The sequence below is a fragment of the Caloenas nicobarica genome, chromosome 1 (assembly GCF_036013445.1).
Source record: "Caloenas nicobarica isolate bCalNic1 chromosome 1, bCalNic1.hap1, whole genome shotgun sequence".
In the NCBI taxonomy this organism is placed as follows: Eukaryota; Metazoa; Chordata; class Aves; order Columbiformes; family Columbidae; genus Caloenas; species Caloenas nicobarica.
In genome coordinates, this window is record NC_088245.1 from 14055050 (window position 1) to 14079728 (window position 24679).

The 24679-nt window shown below is 40.7% G+C and overlaps 1 protein-coding gene across 1 annotated transcript in view; it reads right to left on the bottom strand.

Annotated features, from left to right (window-relative positions):
* Positions 1-1683: 1683 nt before the first annotated feature.
* RELN (reelin) overlaps positions 1684-24679 on the bottom strand; it is a 289052-nt gene continuing 266056 nt past the window's right edge. Inside the window, exons 52-64 of the mRNA XM_065628247.1 lie at positions 24242-24456; positions 23387-23564; positions 21896-22071; positions 20741-20847; positions 20078-20320; positions 19216-19391; positions 17195-17268; positions 16234-16395; positions 15736-15893; positions 14669-14888; positions 13454-13651; positions 12956-13054; positions 1684-2750 (exon numbers count right to left, since the gene is read on the bottom strand). Of these exons, the coding sequence (XP_065484319.1) occupies positions 2654-2750; positions 12956-13054; positions 13454-13651; positions 14669-14888; positions 15736-15893; positions 16234-16395; positions 17195-17268; positions 19216-19391; positions 20078-20320; positions 20741-20847; positions 21896-22071; positions 23387-23564; positions 24242-24456 (2103 nt within the window). The 3' untranslated portion in view covers positions 1684-2653. The remainder of the gene's footprint in view (positions 2751-12955; positions 13055-13453; positions 13652-14668; positions 14889-15735; positions 15894-16233; positions 16396-17194; positions 17269-19215; positions 19392-20077; positions 20321-20740; positions 20848-21895; positions 22072-23386; positions 23565-24241; positions 24457-24679) is intronic.

The window sequence follows — 24679 nt, forward strand, 5'->3', positions numbered from 1 at the left end:
GGAATCTGGAAAGCATAAATGACAACATCACTTGGGAATCCACCCACGGGGATGATTTTCTTGAGAAAAGCCTATGTGCAGTTTGTGTTGAGTTCTGGTGAAATGTGTTTGGGCATTAAATACATTACTCAAAGGAAATAAATATAATTGTGAAAAGCAGCTTCTCTGATTATGTTGGTCTCTACCTGGAAAGAGAAGTCAGATTAAGTGCCTCATTGTATCTGAAGTCTTTGAAATAAATTAATTCTCTAGCAAGGCACTAGCTGCACACTAATTTTAGATTGAAATATCACCCATCTATTGACATATTAGGGCAAATAAAATTATCTTTAAAAATAGGAGTGTTTATATCTTGTGCTTTTGTTTGTTCAATGGGTGAAACTTTTACTAAAATATTTTAAAATCTCTTGCCCAAACATTAAGCTATTATATCCTTTAATAACCTCTTTTTTCTCTCCCGCTCTGAATAGATCCTTTATCTTGTTTCAATAACAGAAAACACACATAACATTCTCCAGAACAGTACAGTGAGTTTTCCTCTGCAGGAGGCTGGGCTGTTGCAGTAAGTTTCCAGGTTTGTCAGAGGTCTGTTGCGTAATTTTGACCAAGCCAAGGTTTTGATCGATTTGTGACTGAATCACCTCCCTTTTTTCTGTTGCTGCTCACGTACCTTTGATCAAAAACCTCTTAAAAATTGAACACATTTTAGGTGGCTGAGAATGGATGTGTAACAAACACCATTCTGCTTCAGACCAGTATGGTGCCAGAAGCAGCTGCACATGCTATGAAAACATAGCAGGTTTTATATATGTGATATTTCTCTCTGATGAGGAGCAGCTGAGGGAACTGGGACTGTTTAACCTGGAGAACAGAAGGCTGAGGGGAGACCTTATCGCTGTCTACAACTGCCTGAAAGGATATTGTAGCATGGAGGGTGTTGGTCTCTTCTCCTAAGCAGCAAGTGATAGGATGAGAGGAAATTGCCTCAGGTTGTGCCAGGGAAGGTTCAGATTGGACATTAGGAAACATTTCTTCACAGAAAGGGTTGTCAGGCGTTGGAACAGGCTGCCCAGGGAAGTGGTTGAGTCACCATTCGCAGAGGTGCTTAAAAGATGTGTAAATGATGTTCTTAGGTACATGGTTTAGTGCTAGAGTTGGGTTATGGTTGGACTCAATGATCTCAAGGGTCTCTTCCAACCAAAATGATTCTATTGTCATTAGGAAAAATCTCTTCACAGAAAGGGTTGTGAAGCACTGGAACAGGGTGCCCAGGGAAGTGGTTGAGTCACCACCAGGTTCCTTGTGTGCTGCACTGTAGTCCTCAGAGCCTGGGAACACTGAGTTACACATTGCATAGTGGGTTTGCAGATAAATACAAGTGAGAGTGTGTATTGGTCTGTGGTCCCATTTCCTTCCTTGCAACAGGACCTCTTCCAACAACCATGTTATGCTTACAGGTGGAACTGGTTTGTGTTATTTGCAAGTGCTGTTAAGTGTGATCTACTAAATATTAAAAAATACTATTGATGTTTGTATTGGAATCTAGGTATTTAGTAAAAGAATTTGGTCTATGATTTCATGTAAAGCCCACATGGCTTGAAAAGTCTAACTTCAGAATTCTTTGTTGATTATTTTTATTGAAGCATGGATCTTTGCCTTAGTTCACCATAAAGTGAAGCATTTTATTTATGATAATAGACAGTTTGGGGCTATAGGGGCATTATAACGTTGCTGGTGTAGATACAACTTTATCAGAAGATACAAACATGACCCGCAATAGAAACAAACACCAAAGAGAACACAATGAAACGTTCACTGTTTACAAATCACTTCATTACTACAGACACCAAATGGCAGTTACTGTAAGTAAATCGGTTGCAGAGAACTGACTACATTTAGACAGGGAATTGGGAACTTCTGTTTGAGGCTTCATCCACAACTCCTTAGTAGTAAAAAGTTTAATGTCAAGCATTCTTTTTTTATCCACAAAACAATGCTAACCAACAGACATATCAAAGAATAAGACCGAAGGATATCAACGCCTTTACAACTACTTTTGCAATTATCTTCTTGATTAGGTACTTTGATTTTTTTTTTTTAATACATTTTGTCAGAAGGTAAATAGCCCAAAAATCAGCAGCAAAAATATTACAACAACGAAACAAGTAAATACAGTGCCAATGTGTCATGTTGAATACAAAGAGGACAAACAATGATAACTTAATCATATAAAATGACACAGAGCTGAAATACAGTGCACTTAAATACCTATGTGACAAAGAATGTTAAATCCTGTACTTAGTATGTAGGTTTTTTAAACGTAAAATCTGAAAAGTCTTTGTGCTTAAACTTTTTTTTCCTGTTAAGCAGAATTAGTTGCTTACTTCCAATACTGCCACTGTAACTGATATTACAACAGATCACAATTTTCACAGACACATCAACATTAAAACATTTACCTATGAGAAAATAAGTCACTTCTCATTAGTTCACAGTGCGAAAAAGTGGTGTACACTCTGTCTTGAGAAAGGCTTTCAGTTATTCATCCAGCCAGTCGCAGAATAGTCCTGATAGCAGATGCAGTGCTAGATTTAAAGAATGGAAAGCAACACATCACATGTTGGGAGGAAAAAAAAATAAATTTCTCGTTTCTTCATGGATATCGTCTAAGTGACCTTCGTCTTCTGTTGTAGAAATGCCTGAGCCCATGTTGCCGTGAAAAATTCATCATGTAATTTTGTTTGCGAGTGCTGTTAAAATCAAAGGGTGGAGGGAGAGAAGAGTGTCAGTTTCTTTTATATCTACTTAAATTCTTTCAAAGCAGTGAGCTAGTGGGAGAGATTCTTCTTTGTCCTTGCATGACCTTTTAAGCCTGCATAAAGTGGTGTGAAGTGCACCCTTTGTAGAACAGCAAGGTACAAGGCAATTGAGAATCTGTCCCACTCTGCTGCTATTTACAATTCATCTTAGGTAAAGGTTAAGAGCTTTCAGCTAATGAAAACTGGTGCTGCCTAGGGCCAGATTCACTAAAGCTGTATGCACTTCATACCCTCTCAATACAGGGCATTTCTCTTCAGTGGTTTTATACTCCAGTTATCCTTCTGTTTTCAAGCATTAACTGCTTTATCTTGAGAACAGAAAAAAAGCTTTACTCCATTATCTTCCACTTTTACCATATAGGAAGTGTAGTACAACACTTTTATTCAGACTTAATGTTTCTCTCCATTACACACCCCCATCCAAAATTAAAAGAAGATCTGGGAAACAAGCATCATCACATTTGGGAGGAGACCAGGCAAGAGACACCCTGACTGCAGCCTAATTGAAGAAGGGACGCTTGAGGACAAGACCCATCCCACCTAACATAGGTTTCTACTTCTCCCACTGAGGGAAGGTGGAGCCATGAGAGGGCAGCGGTGGATGAGACTTTGGTACCTGAAACCAGTCTAACTCCCAAGGGCTGGATCCCACCTTCAGTTTCCAAATTTCAGCAGCTTTGGAAATGAAGCTGTAATATCTGTGGTGCATCCTTGTGAGTTCACTTATGGCCCATACAGACTTGCATACACCTTGGAGAGAACTGCATGTGCAGCACCACAGACCCTCTACATCCTCCTGCCTCTGCTGTGGCAGAGGTCTGCAGAACAGCCACAGAGCTTTGTCTGGCTGTGCCTTTTCTTGGTCCATTTATATGCATATTAATACATATCCAAACCCCTAGCACATGCACACAAATACAGGTCTACATAGCTCTGCAGCCAAACTTCACTCAGAATTACATGAGAATGAAGAGGTTTGTGAATTCTGGAGTTCTGATAAACGCTGTACAATATCTCTCCTCTCAGATCTACAACTTGCAGTGCACTTGGCCAGACATGTAAAGCAGCTGAGACATTTCTATAAGAGACAGTGACTCTTGCACTCTGCACTGTAGAGTCGCAAGGTATGGAAAAGACCTCTTGATTGGAAGGACTACTTTTAAAAATAAAAATAGTGCTGTCAAACTCTAGGCTTTAGAGCCACCTGACCCCTTTTCTCCACAGTGAAAAATGGCATACAAGAGGCTCGCATAGATGCAGTCAGAGGATGCAGTTTCTGTAAGAGGTCAGAGCGCAGCATTAACTGTGCAGACCCCAAGGACAACTCCAAGGGGTGTGAGGAGCTTCCCCCAGGAGGAATTGCTGGTGACTGCGTGGCCAAGTTTTCTTTTGGTTTCCAGGGGAAAGGGACTGCAAAGTCGTAGTGAATCTGTGCAGTCTCAGGCTAATTTCTGACTCCCTCACATAATCCTCTCTGCCTACTTAAGACTTTGTGTTTTCTAGCTTTTCTTGCAGTAAGAGAAGGACGCCTGGCCTAAGCGTCTGTACTCCAAGGGACTGGATGTCACCGAGACCCTCCAAAATAAGAAGTCCATCAGAATTTAAAGGTGATCTCTGAAGTAAAGGCCTGCAGTGGACATTACAGTCAACAATTCTCCTGGTTTTGGGTGCAAGGCAGGTTTTCACTTGAGAGTTTTCTCTGTAAGAAGTAAATACTCATATTGTAATCAGTCATACTTTTCTCTCTAGTGCATAAGCTTATTTTTAGTGGATATGGCCCTTAGGAAAAAAGAACAATTGCATGCTTTACAAAATATGTCTGATTCTCCAGAGGCACAGACAGATTTTGCTGTAGTATGTTAATTTCTTCTAAAAAAATATGTAAACCAAAATTATGCCCTTTTCAACAGCTGATCTAGAACACGATTGACTAAACTGAATAAAAGCAGTTGTGTCAAAATCTGCAAATACAAGTCGCTTGGCTTCGCAAATTTTTGGCAAATTTTTTAGCAATTTTCTTTTTTTTTGCTGCTGGAATGTATATACAAGAATGAAACAAAGCCCAGCTCCTGGTGGAAATGAAAGCAAACAGATCTACACTCAGCAGAACTTACGGCACTCCCACAGTAAGGCAGAGCTCTAGAGCATTTGGCAATTGAGAGAGGGGTTAATGTTTGAGATTGACTTCCCCTGACTCCTTCAAGTGAAAAGGAAAGGTCTGTGCTGATTTGTAAGAGTTTTGTGTGAGGGAGTGGCAGCGGTGAGTTTATATAGTTTTAATGCCACTTGGTAGCTCAAGGGCAAAGAAGCGTTGAAGATCAGTCTTTATTCTGGTCCTGTAGTCATCTCAGTGGAACATCAGCCTCACTCCAATGCCAAGTGCCTCACTGAGGAAGGCAGGAGGGAAATCATGACCCCAAACCCGCTCCTGAAAGTTGGTCACGAGGCCTGAAATAGGCCTGAATCCTGCCCTCCCTTTAATTCCCATTGCCTGGAAAGTGGGTGGTTCCTTAGACATGGGGCCTTTAGGGCGACATCCCACATCTCAGGAGAGCATCCTAACCATGAAGCGAGGATGGAACACCTATCTGCTGGGAGGAGGCTGCTCTGCAGCCAAAATATAGGAGACAGGCGCCTGGGAGAAAGCACTGCCCAACTTTGAGTGGCCTTGCTCTATGTACATGGGACCAAACAGAACCTGTCAATGTGTTTGGCTGAAAAAAATGCCATTTCTGTACTTGGTTAAATTTAGGACTGAGCTTGACTGTGAGAGCCTCAGCCGAGGCAAGACTTGGACAGCCAGGGCACATGCTGAGCTACAGTCCTTGGCCCAGGGGCCTTCGTGTCCCCCCATGTCCCTCTTGCCTCTGGTCAGTTCATGTTCAGCAACAGCTCGGCAGAGATGCTCAGGACTCATTTTGGACACTGCAAGGTGCATCTGGGCTCTCTTTCACTTCAAATGGCTGACCATTTTGTATCTGGCCTTAAAGTTTTGATGAAGATGTTAAAAACAATGAACAAAGGAAAAAGAACAACAAAAAGAAAGGAAAATAAAGAACTGAGAAAAGGAACAAAGAATGGGTTACCTAATGACTTAAAAGAGATTTACCTTTTTCATGTATATTATTCTGTTTTGTTGTTTTATAAGATGATCAAGAAGTTACAAAGAAACATATGCTTATATCTTACACTGAACAGCAGAGTAGCGCAGTGTGTGAAAAATAGGAGAAATCTTAATTCTCAAGAATTAAATGCTGCTTTTTTTACTTGCACTGACATGGTTCAAACTTGTCCTCACCAGCATCTGAGATAGACTTCCAACTACTGTTTGGATGCCATATAAAAACTGCACTCCTGCTGTAGAAAATGGCATGATTTTCACTCTTGCTGTACATAAATTTGTATAATCTATGTATTAATGTATTGTATCATATTGTATAGTATGTATAGTCTGGCATCCACAAAATCAGAGTAGGTCTATATTTATTTTTCTGAATTAATTTTATATATTGGTAGGAGGCAAGCACTGTATAAGAGAGATCAATAGTGCTTTAAAACATCATGATAAAAATTATATAATATAGTTTGCAAGAGTACTTATGTATTTCTTGCATTTAGTGGATTTAAGAATACTTTCAATGCTATGAAAAAATTAATTTGCATTTTCTCAGACTGAGAAGAGGCTTTACCATACGTTTGCTGTGGTTTTCTTGTTCAGAGCACCCAAAATGTGCTGGACTATATTAGGAATAGACCCCTCCTTCCACAATGGAGGATGCAAAAGGAACTTTTGTTTGTGTATCAGTGGCAACTTGAAGGCTGTGCTGCAAGGGTGTAGTGGACTGGTCAGCATCTGCTGAGCCTTCTGCCTGTTCTGTGCATTCACTGAACCATCCGTGGATCAGAAAAGTACAGATCCAAAATAGTTATTTGTGTATTGCTGATGGAGCAAAAAGCAAAAAAGGCAATTAATAGGAGCAACTGCTGCATAATCTGTCCACTGCATAATTGGCATGGTCTGATTTTAGTGCATTATTAAAAATAAATAGAAGATAATAGTGCTCCAATTTATGTAGGAAACCCTAAATAACTTTGCAGTGAAGTCACTGGAGTTATACCAGTTACATGAAAACAATATGCAGCCAATACAGAAGAACAAAATTATGTCTATGGCACATTCAATAAATACCTACAATAAAGTAATTTATGAGAAGGAGTCTCTCTGGGTATTTAGTCTTTAATAGTACATTCTGGCTGTTGCATGTTTCCTACAGCACAGTTTGAACTACAAGTCTGCAATTTAAAATTTATGAAAATAGAACATAGCCAAATGGAATGAAAAATATGCAGTAAAAAAAAAATCCCAGTATATACAGGCATCATTCATTATTTCTGTATTTTTATTTTTAATTGACAGGGGACAATAGGAACTGAATAGACACAAAAATATTTGGATAACAAAATGAAACATGAACAAATCCTTAGAAAACAGCGAAGGCATGCCTCACAGGCATGGGGTAAATTTTGAGACTGAATTACAAATGCTGTGTTAGGAGGGTACTGTGATGGGAAAAGTGATGTGCTCTGAAGTCCTGATGGCTCCTATCAGCGATGAATGTTCTTTGGCTCTGGTGGGGTCAAGATTTGAACCCAGAGCTCAGTAACTGTGCTGGTTAGTGACATCTATTAACTGCGGCAGCACAAAGCAGCAGAGTCACAAGAAACAAAAGAACTACCTGGGAGACACTTGCTGTGTGTCTAAGGGGCACGCATGGCTGTACCACTGTGCAGATTCACTGACATACACTGCCTGGCTGTGGCTTCAGCTCTGTGTTCATTAATTATGGAAAAAAGTGGGAATTCCCTCTTGGAAGTGAGAGGTTGTCCATGCTGGGTGCCCTGGGTGGCCTCCGCTGGCAGGTCTCATTGCACCACAGGAGAAGGAGAGGAAGGAGGAGGAAGGAGGAGGAAGGAGGAGGAAGGGGAGGAAGGGGAGGAAGGGGAGGAAGGGGAGGAAGGGGAGGAAGGGGAGGAAGGGGAGGAAGGGGAGGAAGGGGAGGAAGGGGAGGAAGGAGAGGAAGGAGAGGAAGGAGAGGAAGGAGATGTCCTTCTCACCACAGGCTCAGTGAAATTCCCACTATGGTGCAGGGTGAGCTGCCCAACACTTTCTGCTGGGTTTAGCTTCCCCCAACACTCCCTGGGGAATTGCTGCAGGATCAGAGCCCTCAAGAGCTACATGGCACTTCTCAAAGGGTACACATGATTTTCCACCAACCCATCATTGACAAAACTTTGTGAAAGAGCTGTAGCTGTAACAGAAACATACATTTGATATTGATTCAGGGAAAGCACTTACCTTATTCTAGTGTAAAACCAATGACAGCAAACAATGAAATACAACACAAGTTAGAAAATGCCTTTCAATGCATGCAGCACTGTGATTAGTCATAAAACCCTGATGAGGTTTAGAGGCAATATAGGATTTTTCATCTCTTTTGAAAATAAAAATTGAACAAATTATTTCCTGATTATTTTCAAATCAATGTTTATATTTTTATTTTCTATAAAATTCAGCATGCACTTTTTAGAAGCATAGTAAAAATGTCATAAAAGCACAGACTACATCATATAAGATTTGGCATAAATGTTGTGAATATTCAGATAATTACCTAATGTTTAAAATATTTCTGTTCTTTATTATAAATATGTTGATACTTTAATTTAAATACATTTTTCAAATCATTGCTTTTTACTAAAAAACTGAAGCAGATTAAAATGGTTTTCCAGATGAGGATTCATTGTTAGAGCTGGAATACATAATTTGTATTTTAATGTTGCAAAATAAGGATAAACATTCATTGCACCAAATGCAACATAAATTCTCACTAAATCATTTGTGCCAAAAATGAGAGAGTATCTTGACAATGAAGAGCATGGGGTGATAGCTATGGAGGGATCTGTTCTGTTATCCAACAGTTAACCATAAAATAGTGGGTGGGGATAATATTTCTCGCATTCCTTACACAAGTCAAATTCGCCTGGATCTCATCGTGAGTTTTGGGGTACAAAGAAAGCAACATCAGACCCTTAGCGTTCACCTTATTGTTATGCTTTCGTTCTCAATACCTTTAACCAGAGTTGAGTTTATGAGCGGTCAATAAGGGCCCGCCCTGTACCCACAGAAATGGCAGTTCCAAATGCACATGCAAAAAAGTGTGTGGTGTCTGTGCAGCAGACAGGCTGGGAGCTGTGCTTCCAGAGAAAAACAAGGTGCAAATGAAATGCAAGTTGAACATGGGCTCTTCTGAGGGCAGAAGTACAGAGGCACAGAAAAGCGCTCCTTAAGTCTGGGCTAAAATACTTTTTCATCCTAAGAAGAGCCACATGGAACATGCGAGAGTTGTGCTCAAAGCTTTCTTTACAAATGGAGAGGAAAAATGCTGCACTAATGAGGAATAATTTGCACTAGCTTTAAAAGGAACTGGACAACTTGATATAATAACTAAAATCCTCTCCCCACCACAGGATAGGTGTAAATAATTTAAATAAGTTGATAAGTGGTTAGTTGGCAAGACCAATTTAATGTATAACATATTCAAAGCAGGTATTGCATTTCACCTGTTTGAAAGAGGTGCTCAGTTTGAGCACCATTTGCAGCTGCATCATATCCCTAATGATACTGCTTTTCAATAAGTGATTCAGGTAATTCATTTGGAAGTGGAATGATCCTGAGGGACATACAAAAGCACCAGCCTTTGGCCTTCCTTATCACCATCAGGTATTTTGCATGCACGTATCATCTGGAGGTTAATTTTTTTCCCCCAGCAAACTATCTTGGGAGCAAAAAGGAAACAAAGAAATTATATCCTGAAAATGTGTTTGCTGGTCAGAGGATAATGGCCCTTGACTCAGAAATCAATTAGACTGAACAGAGTATCGTGACCCTGGCTGTGTGTCAGCTGTAAGTGGCATGTGTGCTACAACTTGGCAGCTGGGCCTGTGACAGAATTAATTTCAAATCTTTGGATTGCTGAGAAGAGTTGAGCCATGAAAGCAGGTATTCACTGATTTGTCCCTGGAGTGAGTACTGTAAGGAGGAGCACGGACATCCCCCATATTGGATGGGAAATAAAATCAGGACAATCTTTGTAGCACCTAGGGCACCTCTTTGCCAGCCCACAGGGTAGTGGAGGGAACAAGATGAGGCGTGTAGAAAGCCAGGAATTTCTCTACATCCCAAACCACATCTCCTAGCATAGGTTGGCTTCTTGCTGTAACTCCACATGGGCTAGAGGCTCACCTGCTGCAGCAACGTGGGTACACAGGTCACAAACAAGCAGGAAAATCTAAGACTTAAACCAGTAAGGATAATTTTGATGGTGCCCAGAGAGGTGTGTGGAGTCTCATTCATGTGGGTGATGGAGTGCAAGAAGACCAAGCACAGACTGCATTATACATGGACCATCAGCTGGTCCTGCAACGAGGGATGTTCATGGCTTTCTGAGAGAAAGTCAGAGTGCCAGCAGGAATTACTTTCTATTCTACAGTATCTTTGCTTTGGGAAGAACAAGCAGAAACCTACTGACACTGCAATGACTCCCTATAGATTTAATGGGAAGAGGTAATGCCAGCACCCTGGTGAATGGTTTCAGTTCAGGCCCTGCATTTCTGCAGCCATGCCCGAGGGCCCTGCATTGCTGTCAATCACGGAGTTCTCCTCTGACAACCTCGACGGAGGGACAGAGCCCCCGAGGGACACTGCTGCCTGGTGGCTTGTTCTCTCCAAGGGCAGGCAGGGTTTCTATGCCTTTCATTGGAAAATGAAGGAATATCAGGAGTTAAAGCTATGTCCTATCCCTAGTATTCCTGATATGAATCATGGTAGCCCTGGTGTGTGCTGGATCATCCAGGGTTAGTGCTACCAGACAGTGATCCAGGCTCCTTTCTGTATGGCTCTGTGGAGGTGTCTTCACCAGGTGCCTTCATTATCCTACAGGTGAAGAAGCTGAAGTGCTGAGGGGCAGAGGGACCAGTGTGAGGTGGCAGAGTGAAACAGCAGAGCTACAGGAAAACCCAGATGGGAGTATCTGTTGACAAGGAAAAGCGTCCTTCCCTTCAGAAAGCCTTCCAAAGGCTTTATTAAACCCTTTGCGTGTTACTTGCAAATAAAATTTAAGAGGCCTACAGAATATCTTAAAGAATTAGAAGGTGCAGATAGAACTTAAGCAAAACAGAGGGGTCAAAGCCACCTGTCAGGTTTGAGCACATGCCAGCATATGAACCAGATGCACCACAGCACATAGTTCTTCCTCTCCTGAGAGCAGCATGTCTCACGTGTTGTAGTTAACAAGGGCTGGGCCTCCACGTCTGGCCCTTGGGAAATACACTGCTATGGCGCTGCATTGCACAGTACTCGCCAAGGGAGAAATCTGTCTGGCTTAGTCTGTCTTCCCCTGTGGGTTGTACCAGGTGTCACTTGAACAGATGGAAATTCTGCCTCTACTGTGATATTTTAGCCTATGCTCAGAAGAGCCTTTAAGCTCTTTAACAGGAGAAAAAGAAGAGAAGGGAGAAGACACTGCCTGCCCACCCGGTTCCTTCTCTAGGCAAGGTGTGATTACTTGGTATAGCATTTCTATTGCTGTCTCCATTCTATCACAACATATCTCATATGACTGACTTCTCACCACTCAACTTGTGTGTCTAGTCTACAGCCTGGCAGATCTCATTGGCAGGGAAGTTCTCCAAAATTCAGCCCAAGATTCCCTTTTAAAAGATCTGTCCTATTCCTACTTATACTCTCTCATTCAATGCTTGGATTGATGGATAATATTATACTCTTTTTTCCATATGACATTTATTTATTTATGTATTTGTTTATTTATTTAAAGGCAGAAAGGCATGGGTGTATTTCAGAACTACCAGTTCCCTCTTCCACAGTTCCCTAATCACTGTGAACCTCGTGCAGGTTCATACTCTTTCATATCTTTCCTGATGCAGCATTGTACAGCCATTGGTTAACTAAACCAAGAATCACATCCATCCCTCTGTTCCTTCAAGCTTTAAGCTTAATGTTATGGAAGCAGAGCCCAGCAAGCTGTGTAAAAGCAGCAGAGCGTGTACAGTTATTTGGTGTTGGGACTAATTTGGTTTGGGGTTGATATGAGTGCCATGCAAGCTGGTGCTTCTTGGTGGAAAGAACAGGGCTAACTAGCAATCAGATAATTCACTTTGCTACTGTTACAAAACATTACTTGCAGTGTCTCTGCTAATTCAGAAACCTCATGGTTATAATTAAACAGTCTGGAGGTTATCCAAGCCTAATTTCTTCATTGTTGGTTTTTAAATTGTTCAATAAAAGGAATGCTTGAACCTATCTATGGAGCAGGCATGCCTCTCTCTGCCAACCACTGTCAGCGATGAGCTCCCGCCTGTGAAGCCACTAGCATTTCACTTCTACTGGAACTAAATTGTTAGAGAAAAAGCAGGTCATCTCTTCGTGATGTAACACCGGAAAAATGGGTTAGCTGCCCATCTCAAGAATGGGAGAATCAGGAGGGTGCAGACACTTGGTAAAATCTTGACAAGGGGATGAATATAGAGCTCGGACCATAGGAACCTGATATAGTGAACCCTGTTTCTCAACTGTATCCTTCTTACTAAAAAAAGGAAATGAATAAGGCGTTAGTTGCTAACGTAAATTTTTCAGAGGCACAACAACATTACTTTGTGCAAAGATCAATACAGCAGACTCTTTAGTACCTTCAAAAGGATATAAATCAGCCTTACATGTCAGCACAGCGTTAAACAGGAATAACCTTTCTTATGTCTCAGCACAATATTTTTTTTCACAGTCATTGCTGCATTACAGGACAGCACCAATACTTGGTGGTGATAATGCCCCACTTTCCCTCCTGCATTTCTCCACGATGCACAACACGTACCCCTGCTGTGCCACTTATTTTGTGGCCTTCTTAACCACTGACGGTTGCCGTCAGGGCAGAGCATTAGCAAAGACTGGTTCTCAGAGGTTTTCCTGGGCCACAGTGCTTCTTACTGAGCTTAACACTTGTGCCATGCTGGAGGAATTTCAGTGCTTTCTGAGGTGGGTGGGGTGAGGTGAAGCTGATACTCACAGGACGACTTCTACGTGGTCCAAAGCCCACTGATCATGACCTGTTCCGTTGTGACGGGGCTGCCACCAGCGCAGTAAGACTCCTTTCATTCGTGCCTCCCTGTTGTCACAAACACAAGAGCCTGTGAGAGCTCCCGACCACTGGTGATTTGCGCATCCCTATCTACCCCCAACAGGAACTGAGAGCAATGTTGAAGTGTTATTTCTGCATCCCTGAACATCAACACACCATCCATACACAACATTTGACGGTGAAGAATGCACACAGATGAGAAGGAATTTTTTCCCTCTCGTATATTTAAAACAAGTATTCTGTTTTTCTTTCAAGTATATTGATAAACGCTCTGCTGGAATTTCTTAATCAGCCTTCTCCTTAAATTTTATGTTGTTTACCCTATCCTCAACCTTTTTTCTTGCACAGTAATGCAAATGTAGATTCTTTCTTAGCAGAAATATATCTTGTGAACTTAGAGGTAATGAAATGTGACTGGGTACTCACAGGGGAACGTTATAAGACACTCTTTGGGCTTGTATAAAGTCCTTTGGCTGATGCTGTGCAATTACTTGCCATGTAATTCCATTATTTACACTGTATTGGAGGAGCACTGCCTTGTCTACAGTGTTAGGATCACTCAGATTGGTATTGCAACTGTCTGTTTGTGAAACACTTCCAATTTGCAAAACAAACATGATTTTGCTGTAAAACAAAGAGAGAAAATCTATTTTCAATATGCAAAAAGTATTCAAACAGGAACAATAGCATTTCCCGGTTTATTGCAGTTACCTTATTAAAACTTTGAGCATCTTCAAGAATCTTTACTTTTAACACGCAAAATAAACTGTTCTCACATCTCTAAAACTCAGCTTCCCTTTCAAAGTAATAGTTTACTGTGTATTACATATTGCCATGTAGTTGGAGGTAATAGATCCAATTTTACAATATATCTGCACAGAATTGAGATACATAAACAGTATAAACATGAAAATGAGTGTATGAAAAAATAAAAAAGGACAAGTGAAGGTTGAATGTAATAAAGTGCCTGAAAGATTTCTTGTATTCTACCTAGGTGTTCAAATAAGAAATGAAGAGCCTGATTTATATCTGGCCCATTTGGCAATTCATCCTGTTTCTAATCTTGCTTTAGAAGACTACATGTAAACCAGTCCAGAAAGCTGCCACTCTGTTAAGAGCCAGCACAGGCTGGTTGCATTTGTTTTACCATGGCCAAAGAAGCTCAATAGATGAAAAAGATACTCCTGTTTGTCGCCAGGTGAATATAATTCTATCTGACAACTGAAATGGGAAAATGAGTCTGTAATTACTAATAGCATCTTTAGCCATGTCCATCATAGGGACACAAACAAACATAGGATTTGTCTCATCAGACCAGGCACTGGTCCACACAGTCTGGCGTCCAGCCTTTGCCAAGGGCTTCATTGTCAGTGCTGGCTTACCAGATAGAGCTCTGTTGGGCACGACGAAAACATCTGAACTTTTCATCTGACATCGCTTCCTCCTCACTCTCCATCTCCCAAATGGAAGTCACAAAGCGTTTTGCCAACCCTAATGTTTATTTGCTGGCCACATCCGACTACACGGCAGAGCCAGGTCAGTCCATCCTCATCAATACTGGCCCCCATGACTGCGTGTACATATAAAGAGTTTCCTTTCTCATGAGCTGCGAAAAGAGCACATTTTGGCTCAAAGTATTACCTTGCTCGGGTGAGATCCAGAGGCTTAGTCACAGCTTGTCTTACTTGACATCCATTAAAATAGAGCGAATCTCCGTGGGCGTAGGGTGCCAGCTGTCCGCATCCATTCCCTATCACTCCTCCCTGAATGGTCTCCCAGTTTATTTCGGTGACTCTTTCAGATTCAAAATTATCTTTAATATAACTGGGGAGGTCATGGCTAAAAATAGAGCAGTCATCACCTAAAAATGACACAGTGAAGTTATAAAACACACAAAAATCAAAAGAATTGAGAAAATTTAGTTACAGTTAATTGTAATTCTATTCAAGGTCATGGCCCAATATACAGTGTGACTACAGGCTGAATATATTTCAGCAGATCTATTAGTAATATGCACATTGCTGTAGAGCATTCATTTTTAGAAAACTGAGGCTGTGAGTTTTATTTTTTTACAGCAGTATAACTTCAAGAGCTGCAATAGATTTTCTCCTATTTTGCATTGATGCCAATACAAGAAACCTCAAATTGCTGTTTGAAGGGAAATGCATCTAAAACAGGGAAGGGTTCCGATCTTACGAAGTTATGTCCTGGAAGACACTGGCTCCACTCCCAGAAAGCACTTATAATTTAGCGAGGACACTCGAGTACTGTTAGACATGCTTAGCTGCACTGTGGGATAAGGGCAGAGAACTCTGTCCTGGTGGGACACAGAACTGAGTCCCTTACAGGGGCCAGTCACCAACATCTGGATCCCACGCACACCTCCCCTGGGAATGGGTGCACCCTTGGAGGGAGTACAGGGGTGGAAGCCATTTCTAGGTAAGCCGATAGCCACATTTTACCTTGGATGAAGGCTGAATGGGCTTTACATACAGCGCCAGACAGCAGAGACTACTGATCCAATCCAGAAAGAGTAAAGGGAGGGAAGAGCTGTTATTTGAAGCTCTGTCAAATTGTTAATTTAGAATTTGTTACTCGAGCATTCCAGTGATGAATTTAGACATAGTACATCACTTTGTCTTTTTGTTTAATTTTGAGCTAGGTTAGTCTATAGCAGATGCATAAGAAATAAACTGAAGAAATGAAACCTTGATATCCTTCATCACAAATACAAATGGCTCCAGTCGTGCAATATCCGTGGCCACTGCAGAGCTTCGGACATGCTTCCCCGATGTACACATGATCAATTGCCCAGCTTTGCTTCTCTAGTTCTTCTCCCTTTTGAATCCACCTGAACTGAGTTGCACTGCAAATACCAAAATCCAAACACTGTATTATGATATCTAGCAATTAAGCACATCAGTACAGTGATATTCAAATATACCAGCAGTAGATGTAACAAAAAATGTTGTGTGAAGGGGTTATCACTTCAATAACTGGGAAGACCCACCCTGAATGAGTGGCTGCTACATCGTTGGCAGTAGGCACTTCTAGTAACAAAAAGCTTCCTCAAAAACATTATGTATCAGATCTAAATCCAACAATAAAGAAGCATTTTTAATTCACCATTTGTTCCAAGTGAACAGTGCCAGCAAGACAGCTGACATTTTATAGGCCCACAGCAAGCTGACCTTGCAGTAACCTACCTGGATGAGACATGATCAGGCAGCTGGATCGTTATCCTTCTCCACATGGAGCTGTTAACAGAGTTATAGATGGTAGCTTCATGGAATTGGAAAGGAGAACAGCCAATGCTATTAGATGAGGAAGGAAGACAGTGTGTCTGGACGAGCTGCCATGAGTCTGTCCTGTAGGAAACAAAAAAAAATGTTTTAGAACAAATGAAAGAATGACAGAAGGATCATGGCATTGCCTATCTTGCTAAACAAATCCAAGAGATTGTCAGCCATAGTCTCCATGCTCTGTAGCCACAAATAGACACGAGGTGAGAGGCTGAAGTGTTGGTTCAGCCAGGGGGGACGTTCCAACACCAGGTTTGAGGCTGTGGATCCCTTGGGAGGGTACACACAGCAGAGAGCTCCTCTGGGTGAGCATGACGGAAGGATTTATTTAGGAGTCTGCTCCTTAGTCTCTCTCTTACAGTGTTGAGAAAAGTCCCAACCAAATTTGCTCCATGCTCACCCACAGTCATTTGAGTACAGGGATATACCTTTGCTTTTACAAATTATGATCCACTACTATACTACAGCACAGGAGAGAGTGTTATTAATTGTTTGCTAGTTAAAGACGAAATTGGAATTAAGTAACTCCCACTTCATTACAGCTTGGTCCTAAATATATGGTCCTGTATCACACTAAAATAAGTTTCCTATGAATGCGGTTTTCTGCGACCACATTTTTAACAAGAGCATGCTCATGACTGTAACCACAAGCTCAGTGCCATGAATCTGTCAACATCTGGGCTAAATTATAAAGAGAATTTATGGGAGTTATGTAGACAAATCCCAGTGCTTGTACACAGGCTTTGTTCAGATCCTGTTACAGGATGAATAGCAAAGTAATTGCTTTAATAAATAAGAGCTCTCTAGGTATTTAACATCATAGTTCTTTTTTTTTTAAATGTCTGTGTATTCTGCAGTCATTTACCTGGCATCCTTTGTATACTCCAGCATCACAGAGTGGAGGTCCCCACATGAATTTGCCTCACAGCCAACCACGATCTATAGCACAAATAAAATTGGCTGCTATAACAAGTCAGATAGACATTTAATATGATACATAATGAAGTCTTGCTCTCCTTTTTTTTCTTTATGAGTTATACAAAAGAGATTGCCAACTTAGATCTTGAACAAAATCTATCGAAAGTGGATGGAAAACAAGACTCAGTACTTCAGATACTGCTTTTACTTAATGAATTTTACTTCATTGCTACTTTTATTTTCAAACAGAATCTTAACACTATGCTCCTAAAGTTCATGTTAAATATCTGAACAAACATTGCTCCTGAAATACAAATATGTGGTAGCTCCTTGGCATTTTAGAAAGTGAAGTACCCATCTATGTATTAATTACCTATGAAATTTATTGATCATAATGATAAGCATGTGGGTATAAACCTCAAGTCAATTCAATTTAAGAACAGGATTATTCTCAATATTTAAAACAATAAACATATTTGTGTCAGAGTGGAAATATTACAGTACCCAATGTACAGTACTGAACAGATAATAAAAAGATAAATGTTAAGACCTTCAAAACCAAATGGCAGCCATGCATTAGAGCTGAATTCTTAGGTTAGAAACAAAATCTTTGCAGAGACAGGTGAAGGAAAAGAAGAGAGATTCAGGAGATAACTTTGCAATGCGAGTTTAGTAGTATGAACTGTTAAATGCTGATGAGTTATCATTATTGAGGAGGAGGAGCAGGGCTGATCTCTTCTCTCTGGTGACCAATGATAGAACCTGAGGGAATGGCAGGAAGATGTGCCAGAGGAGGTTCAGGTTGGACATCAGGAAAAGGTTCTTCCCCCAGAGGGTGCTGGACACTGGAACAGGCTCCCCAGGGAGGTGTCCCGGCCCCAAGCCTGACAGTGTTCAAGAAGAGACTGGACAAGGCCCTCAGACACACGGTGTGAACTGTGGGGTTGTCATGTGCAGGGACAGGAGTTGGACTTGATGATCCTTGTGAGTCCCTTCCAACTCAGGACATTTTATGATTCTATCCTAATTTTGGCCTTAAAATAGAGGAAAAAGATGATAGCCTGGGTAAAATAAGCAGCTTGGGAGTATCTTTTCATTCAGTAGTAAAAAGCATGTCAGGCTCCTCTTTTATATATTCTTTCGAAGGTGGCATGCTGTGTGAGTGAGGGAAGCAGTGCTTTAGGGATTATATTAGACAGTCAATATAAAATAGGCAACGATGTTGAGAAAAGGTAAAAATATTGACTAGTGGAAGATGGAAAATTCTGGAACTGTCTTGTCAAACAGAAGAGCAAGAAAAAAACCATAACAAGGAAATGGATGACTATTTTGATAACCCTGCTTTCACATTAGTTCCTGGCTTAGTTAAGATGTGGTGCTTGGGGAAGGGCCTAGAATGTTTCTGGACAAAACTACATGTTGGCTTTCACCCTGTGCAGAGTGCTACCTTGAAACAAAGTAAAATATTCAGAAATGTTTCTCTGTTTATTTAGGTCATTCGCCATGACACAAGTAAGTAGAAAGGGTATTTGTGCTTGAGCACTTTTGCACTTTCCACGTGCAACTCTTCTCCAGTCTGCCTCGACCTTGCCTTTTCTACTTATCCAGGAGTTAGGGGAAAACATCATATTCTGCATGCTTAGGAAATAAGTCCTACTGTATCTGATGATCGAGTAATTTCAGGAAAAATGGATTAGGCTTCCAGTCACTCCCAGTAACCCCCAAAACATACAGACAGTCAGAATAATTTGACATATAACGTTGATGCAACCTTTCTCATTCCCGTTACCTATATGTCGGAATTTCCTTTAAATTCTATTAAAAAGTAGTTCTTAGTTATTTATCCAACTGGCCATCCTAGTTGGAAGAAGAATATTTTCTGGAGACACATTAGATGATTTTTAATTGCATACTTTAGAGAGAGAGAGAGAGAGGAAGAGAGAGAGAGAGAGAGAGAACATTTCTTACTTTAAACTGCATCATGTATCCTGGCTGTATAATGAGCTCCCTGGAGGACAGGATGTTGTGTGTTTTGTCCTTTTTCTTATTTGGCCAGTAGAGATGGAATGATGGATTTCCACAGAACCCTGCAGTCCTGACTGCATTAGGGTAAAAACTCCAGTTTTCTTCATGAGAGGTGCCTTCTATTAAGATGAGTTAAATACAATTACTGCATTGTCTCAGTAAACATCAAGGCTTAGTAATGAATCCACGGAGTCACTAGATGCAGTATTTAGTGATATAAACACTAAATGTATGCTGTCATGGCGCACAGTCAGTAAGCTACTAACAGACGTAACGGTAGATGTTCCATCCCTTGAGACATTCAAGGCCAGGCTGGACGGGGCTCTGAGCAACCTGATCTGGGTGAAGATGTCCCTGCTCATTGCAGGAGGGTTGGACTAGATGACCTTTGAAGGTCCCTTCCAACCCAAACTATTCTACAATTCTATTATAACAAATACAACAGCTCCAGAGAGGTAAATAAAATGTTTAAATAATAGTACTTTCAAAAAATATGATTACATAAAACTTTACTAATGGGAATTTAAATTAAATGAGTTGGACTAAAATAAAAGTTTTTGCCTTTCTAATGGGTATATACATATATATATATACACGTATCTGAATATACATTTTTTTATATATATATATGTATATATTTACGCATCCCTACTAGTAGCAGGAAGAATAGCATACAAACAGCATTAGTCTACAAAATGAAAAATTTGCAGAGTTAAAAAAAGAAGAGGTGTGCTTGCAAGCTCACAGGGTTTATCTTAGATAAGATAATGCCAGACAACAGATCGGCCGTCACAGCCTGTCTTACCATCATCAAACGTATCTACCAGCTGGCTGGGGTTGATCTCTGCTCCCCCGATCAGGATGTTGTCCAGCGCCCACTGCGCCCGGTCAGGTCCCGGAACCACGATGCCGTTGCTGATGGTGAAAGGCTGCCACCAGCGCAAGCGAGTTGTGTTGGTCAGAGCGTGTTCGGGGAGGAGGATGTAGTCGTGCCTGACTGAGATGTATTTTTGGTAATCCATCTCATGAAGCAAAGTCCAGGATATCCCTAGAATGAAAAGATGCAGGTTTAGTAATAAAAACAAGTGTACGATAGAATCTTCTAAAACACTAAAGGAAGATAATAGGAAATAAAAAAATAATACCTATGGACTTCTGATAGACAAATCTTCACTTCTAAGGGTAGCTGGCAATTGTTACTCATTACAAGAGTAATCTCGTAGTTGTGTAAAGGAATCAAATTGGCTGGAAGCCACTGATAACTGAAATCAGGCAGGAGGATTATGGAGAACTTCTGAGCACCAGATGGAAATTTTAGATGGGAAAAAAAACTTTACAAGGACAAAAATAACTTTACAATTAAAAATTGTCATATTATTTTGGATCTCTCTGACAACTTCTTAGATATTCACAGTACTTGAATACAGAAAAAGGCTGTATCTTAGATTAAACTACAAGATGTACTTGCCTCCATCAATGGAATAATCCAGTAGCACTCCCTCCTTTCTGCAAGTTGGTCTGTGACATGTTGTCATGTTGTTTTCACTCCCAATTCTCCCCCAGTACTGTAGAAATCTAAGAGGAAATGTATAAGTGTATATCTGTTAAACATCTGCACAAATTGAGACGTTTGCTTTCTCTTAGCAGGTGTGCTGAAAATGTTTGAAATGCCAGCATTTTTAAGCAAGTAACATTGATATACAAGTAGAACAAAGATTTCCAAAAACATCGCATAGTAATTTCCATGGGAACCTCATGAAATTAGTCCTGCCCCTGGGGGTGACTAACCACTTGCAATGGTGTGGGCTGGGGAGTGACTGTCCTGGAGCAGCTTTGCTAACAATTCCCTGGGAGTAAAAAAAAAAAGGGTAACTCGACACTGGAAGAAGGAACAAGGTGTCCAGAGAGACTGTGGGATCTCTGTCCATGGAGGTTTTCAAGACCCAATGAGTAAAAGCCCTGAGCAACCTGGTCTGAATTCAGTGTTGACCTGGCTTTGAGCATCAGATTGGACTAGACACCCGCTAAGGCCCCTTCATTCCTGAAACGTTATGGGATTCAGTGAATTCTCGCTGAATTACAGAAGAGTGTATGATTTCATTGAAGCCATACAGCCAAGGGACAATGATGCTGAAGTTGTCTTCTGTGTGATGTTCTTAGCTTGTCTAAACTGACATAATTCCTCTGTTTTCCAGTTCAGTCATCCTTTTCTACAGCATGTGAGTGCAGTGGGTCTTGTGCAGGCACCCAGGAGAGGACAACCAGCAGACATGATGTTCTGAACTCGGTCGGAGACACAGCTGGTGCCTCCAGGAGGGGTGACAGCGGTATCTTGCCTCTTTGCAGAACAGGCGTTGCTGACTCCAGGACATTCCTGGGGAAGGGGACCTGCTGCTTCACTGCGGCATGGCAGACCCTTTCCGCTGTGCTTTGAGAGCCTTGCTCTCTGTCACTCATCTGAAAGCATCAGTGCCCTGAGAATCGTAATCTAATTAGACTCTACCTGAGGTAACACTTTGCTTGTAGTGGCCGAGGAATTCCCAGAGCTACAAGCTGTACCGCCTGCTGCTTTGTCAGCGTTTAATAGAGTTCCCCATTAAAATGACAAGGAAACATGACCTACTTTGCCCCCCGCAGGTCCAGATCTTGAGTGACAGCCTGCCTCACAGTTGCACCTCCAAAATACAGAGTTGTGTCTTCTGCGAGAATCCCACACTCTGTACAGGTATTTCCGCCTTCTAAGGACATCCATACATCTGGTTTAATTTCTTCATTGTCAAAGCGCTCTTTCAGGAAAGTCTGTAAATAAGGTGTTTAACATAAAGCACAGGTAATTATGATCTTAAGCCTTTCTGATGACCACAGCTGGAACTGACCAAAACATGTTTGAAGGGCTCATGGACACTGTAATTTTTTTTTTCAGGGTGACTGAACATAATCACTTTTGCCTGCACATTTTGTCACTTGAACTGAATTAGCTAACTTAGAAAATACATTAGGGCTAGATTTTAACATATTTGGGAGGTAATCCAGCACACTAGAATTTGCATGTGCAAATGAATGGGAATAATTCATAATTGTGGTTATTTAAGACTATGTAACACCACATAGTACCTATCTAGTATGTATGGGAGAAGTTGCTGCTTTATACTTTTTTCCCAGCAAAACCAGTACTGCAATGAAGTTTTAGGGTTATCGTAGTGAATATGCATTTATGCAACTGTCTGCACAAATATTTGCAGTGAAAACCATCTAGAATATATCTCTGACCTTCACTTACCTCCAGGTGTTCAGTAAAAGCAATGCCATGAGTGAAATCCTGGTCTTAAGGACATAGTAGTAAAACTCGCCTAAAATTGCTAGGATTTTATCCCAAATGTCCTTAATGTGAAGAATACATTACTAATTAAAATTTGCATACAGATAGTGATATTTTTTCACATAATTAGTATCTCAGATGAAAACCAGAAGATTATAATAATTCAAATGACATGAATAATTGTATTAGGTAAACAGCTCTATTCTCTTCAGACAGAATGCTGCTTGTTTCTGCAGAGCATGTACCTATTCTGTTCTTATCTGATGTAGAAAAAAATGAGATGGTAAACACTGCATTTTAAACTAATTTGGGGTTCCTTACGTATTCTTTTCTAAATCTCTTATCTTTTAATTTAGCAATATCTAACTAGATTTCACTTGCTTGTTATAGAGTAACACTAATAACAGCTAGGTGAATTAATTTCATGTAATTTTACGTCATTTTCTTGTATTGCCTGCTTCAGTGAAGTCTTTCATGATAAAGACATTTCTTCGGGTCTTGATCAAAGATAATCATATGTGCAAGGGTGATTCAGATCGTATAATGATGATCTAAGTATGAACAGTGAGCTTTATCACAGCTTTATCAGGTGGAAGTTATTTGCAAAGGAATAAACCTGTTATGGGATACTGCAGTAATAGTTTTGTTAAAAAAATGATAAAAGGGTTGAAAATGTATTTGAGTATCTTCAGGCTGACAGGAATCAAAGCTAAATTTCCAGTGGGATCGACTGTCTTTGCTCTCACCACCGAACACATGGCAAAATTCACACTTTAAATCATGCAGTAAAATTACCTTCAGGAATTGTGTCAGGTAGCAGTTTGGTCCCGAATATCCAGGGTCACAGATGCATTGCTCGTTCAGGCAGTCTCCATGACCTCTGCAGTTTTCCAGACAACCAGGGCCCAGATAGAAATTATCAATGGCCCACTGCATATCTGAGTATTTCTGGTAGAACCGAAACCTCACGGGACTAGATATAAAGGGATGAAGAAAACCAGACATATGTATGAAACAGCTTCGCTCAATTGAAAAAAGGTGGGTGAAACACAATATACTTATGACTGTACTACCCTCCAAGCTTCTGCAAGTAATATCTGACAGTGTCTGTTGAAATTGATTTTATACGTATCCATATCTTCTTCTTCACATATGTACTACCTATGGTATATGGATGGATTCCAGAAGCTGTTGAAGCTGGGAAAAGCTGTTCTGCCTTCTTGCAAGAGAATTTCAATTTTGGTTATAGTTCCTGAGCAGATTACTCAAAGAACAGAAGAGATTTTAATTATGCAGAAAGAAACAAATGATTTGCACATGTGTGGATGACTGCAGACAATAAGTGTAAGTTTTCCACTCAGTAAGGTCATAAATCTGCTCTCTAACTGGCTGTGGCTGTCTGAACAGAACAAAACATGCTGTACTGGAGCAGGCTCCAAAGAAGCAAGGATAACTTTGCCCATTGTTCAGACCAAGAGTCATGGTCAATCTTGATTGATAGGAAATAAAATTACGCAGCATATGTAATGAATGTCAACACCACTAGTCTGCACTTTCCTTGAAAGAAAATGAATAGGCAGATGTATCCCCTGTTGTGTTTTTCAGAAGGTACTGAATCCAAGACAAAATGAGTAGCTAAGTCATACTTACTTGCCCACAAGGTTTTCAGGCAGTGAGTAAGTTACTCTTTTCCATCCTTTTGTGGGAAAGAAGACAGACGGCTGCGAAACACTCCCAGAACATTTTGGATCAGCTGGTAAACACTGAGGTACCAAGTAACTCCAGCTGACGCCAAAGTCAGTGGAATACTGCACATGGACCTGATTTTGCGCAAGTTTTTCTGATGTTTTACACCCAACAGACACCTAATAAAGAAGACAGCATTAGTAAATGAGAATTAATTGTGATGGTGGTTAGAGTTTAGAAAAATGTTTGAACCTGAAGACTGCCTTCAGAATTTTACTTGAATTGATGGCAATAACAGTCCTTGTATGGTACTGGTCATCTGCAGATCTCAAGATTCCCAAGACTGAGAACAGGCACCATATTCAGAGTTTCATTTTCTTCTAGTTAGCTCACGTTTCTGGA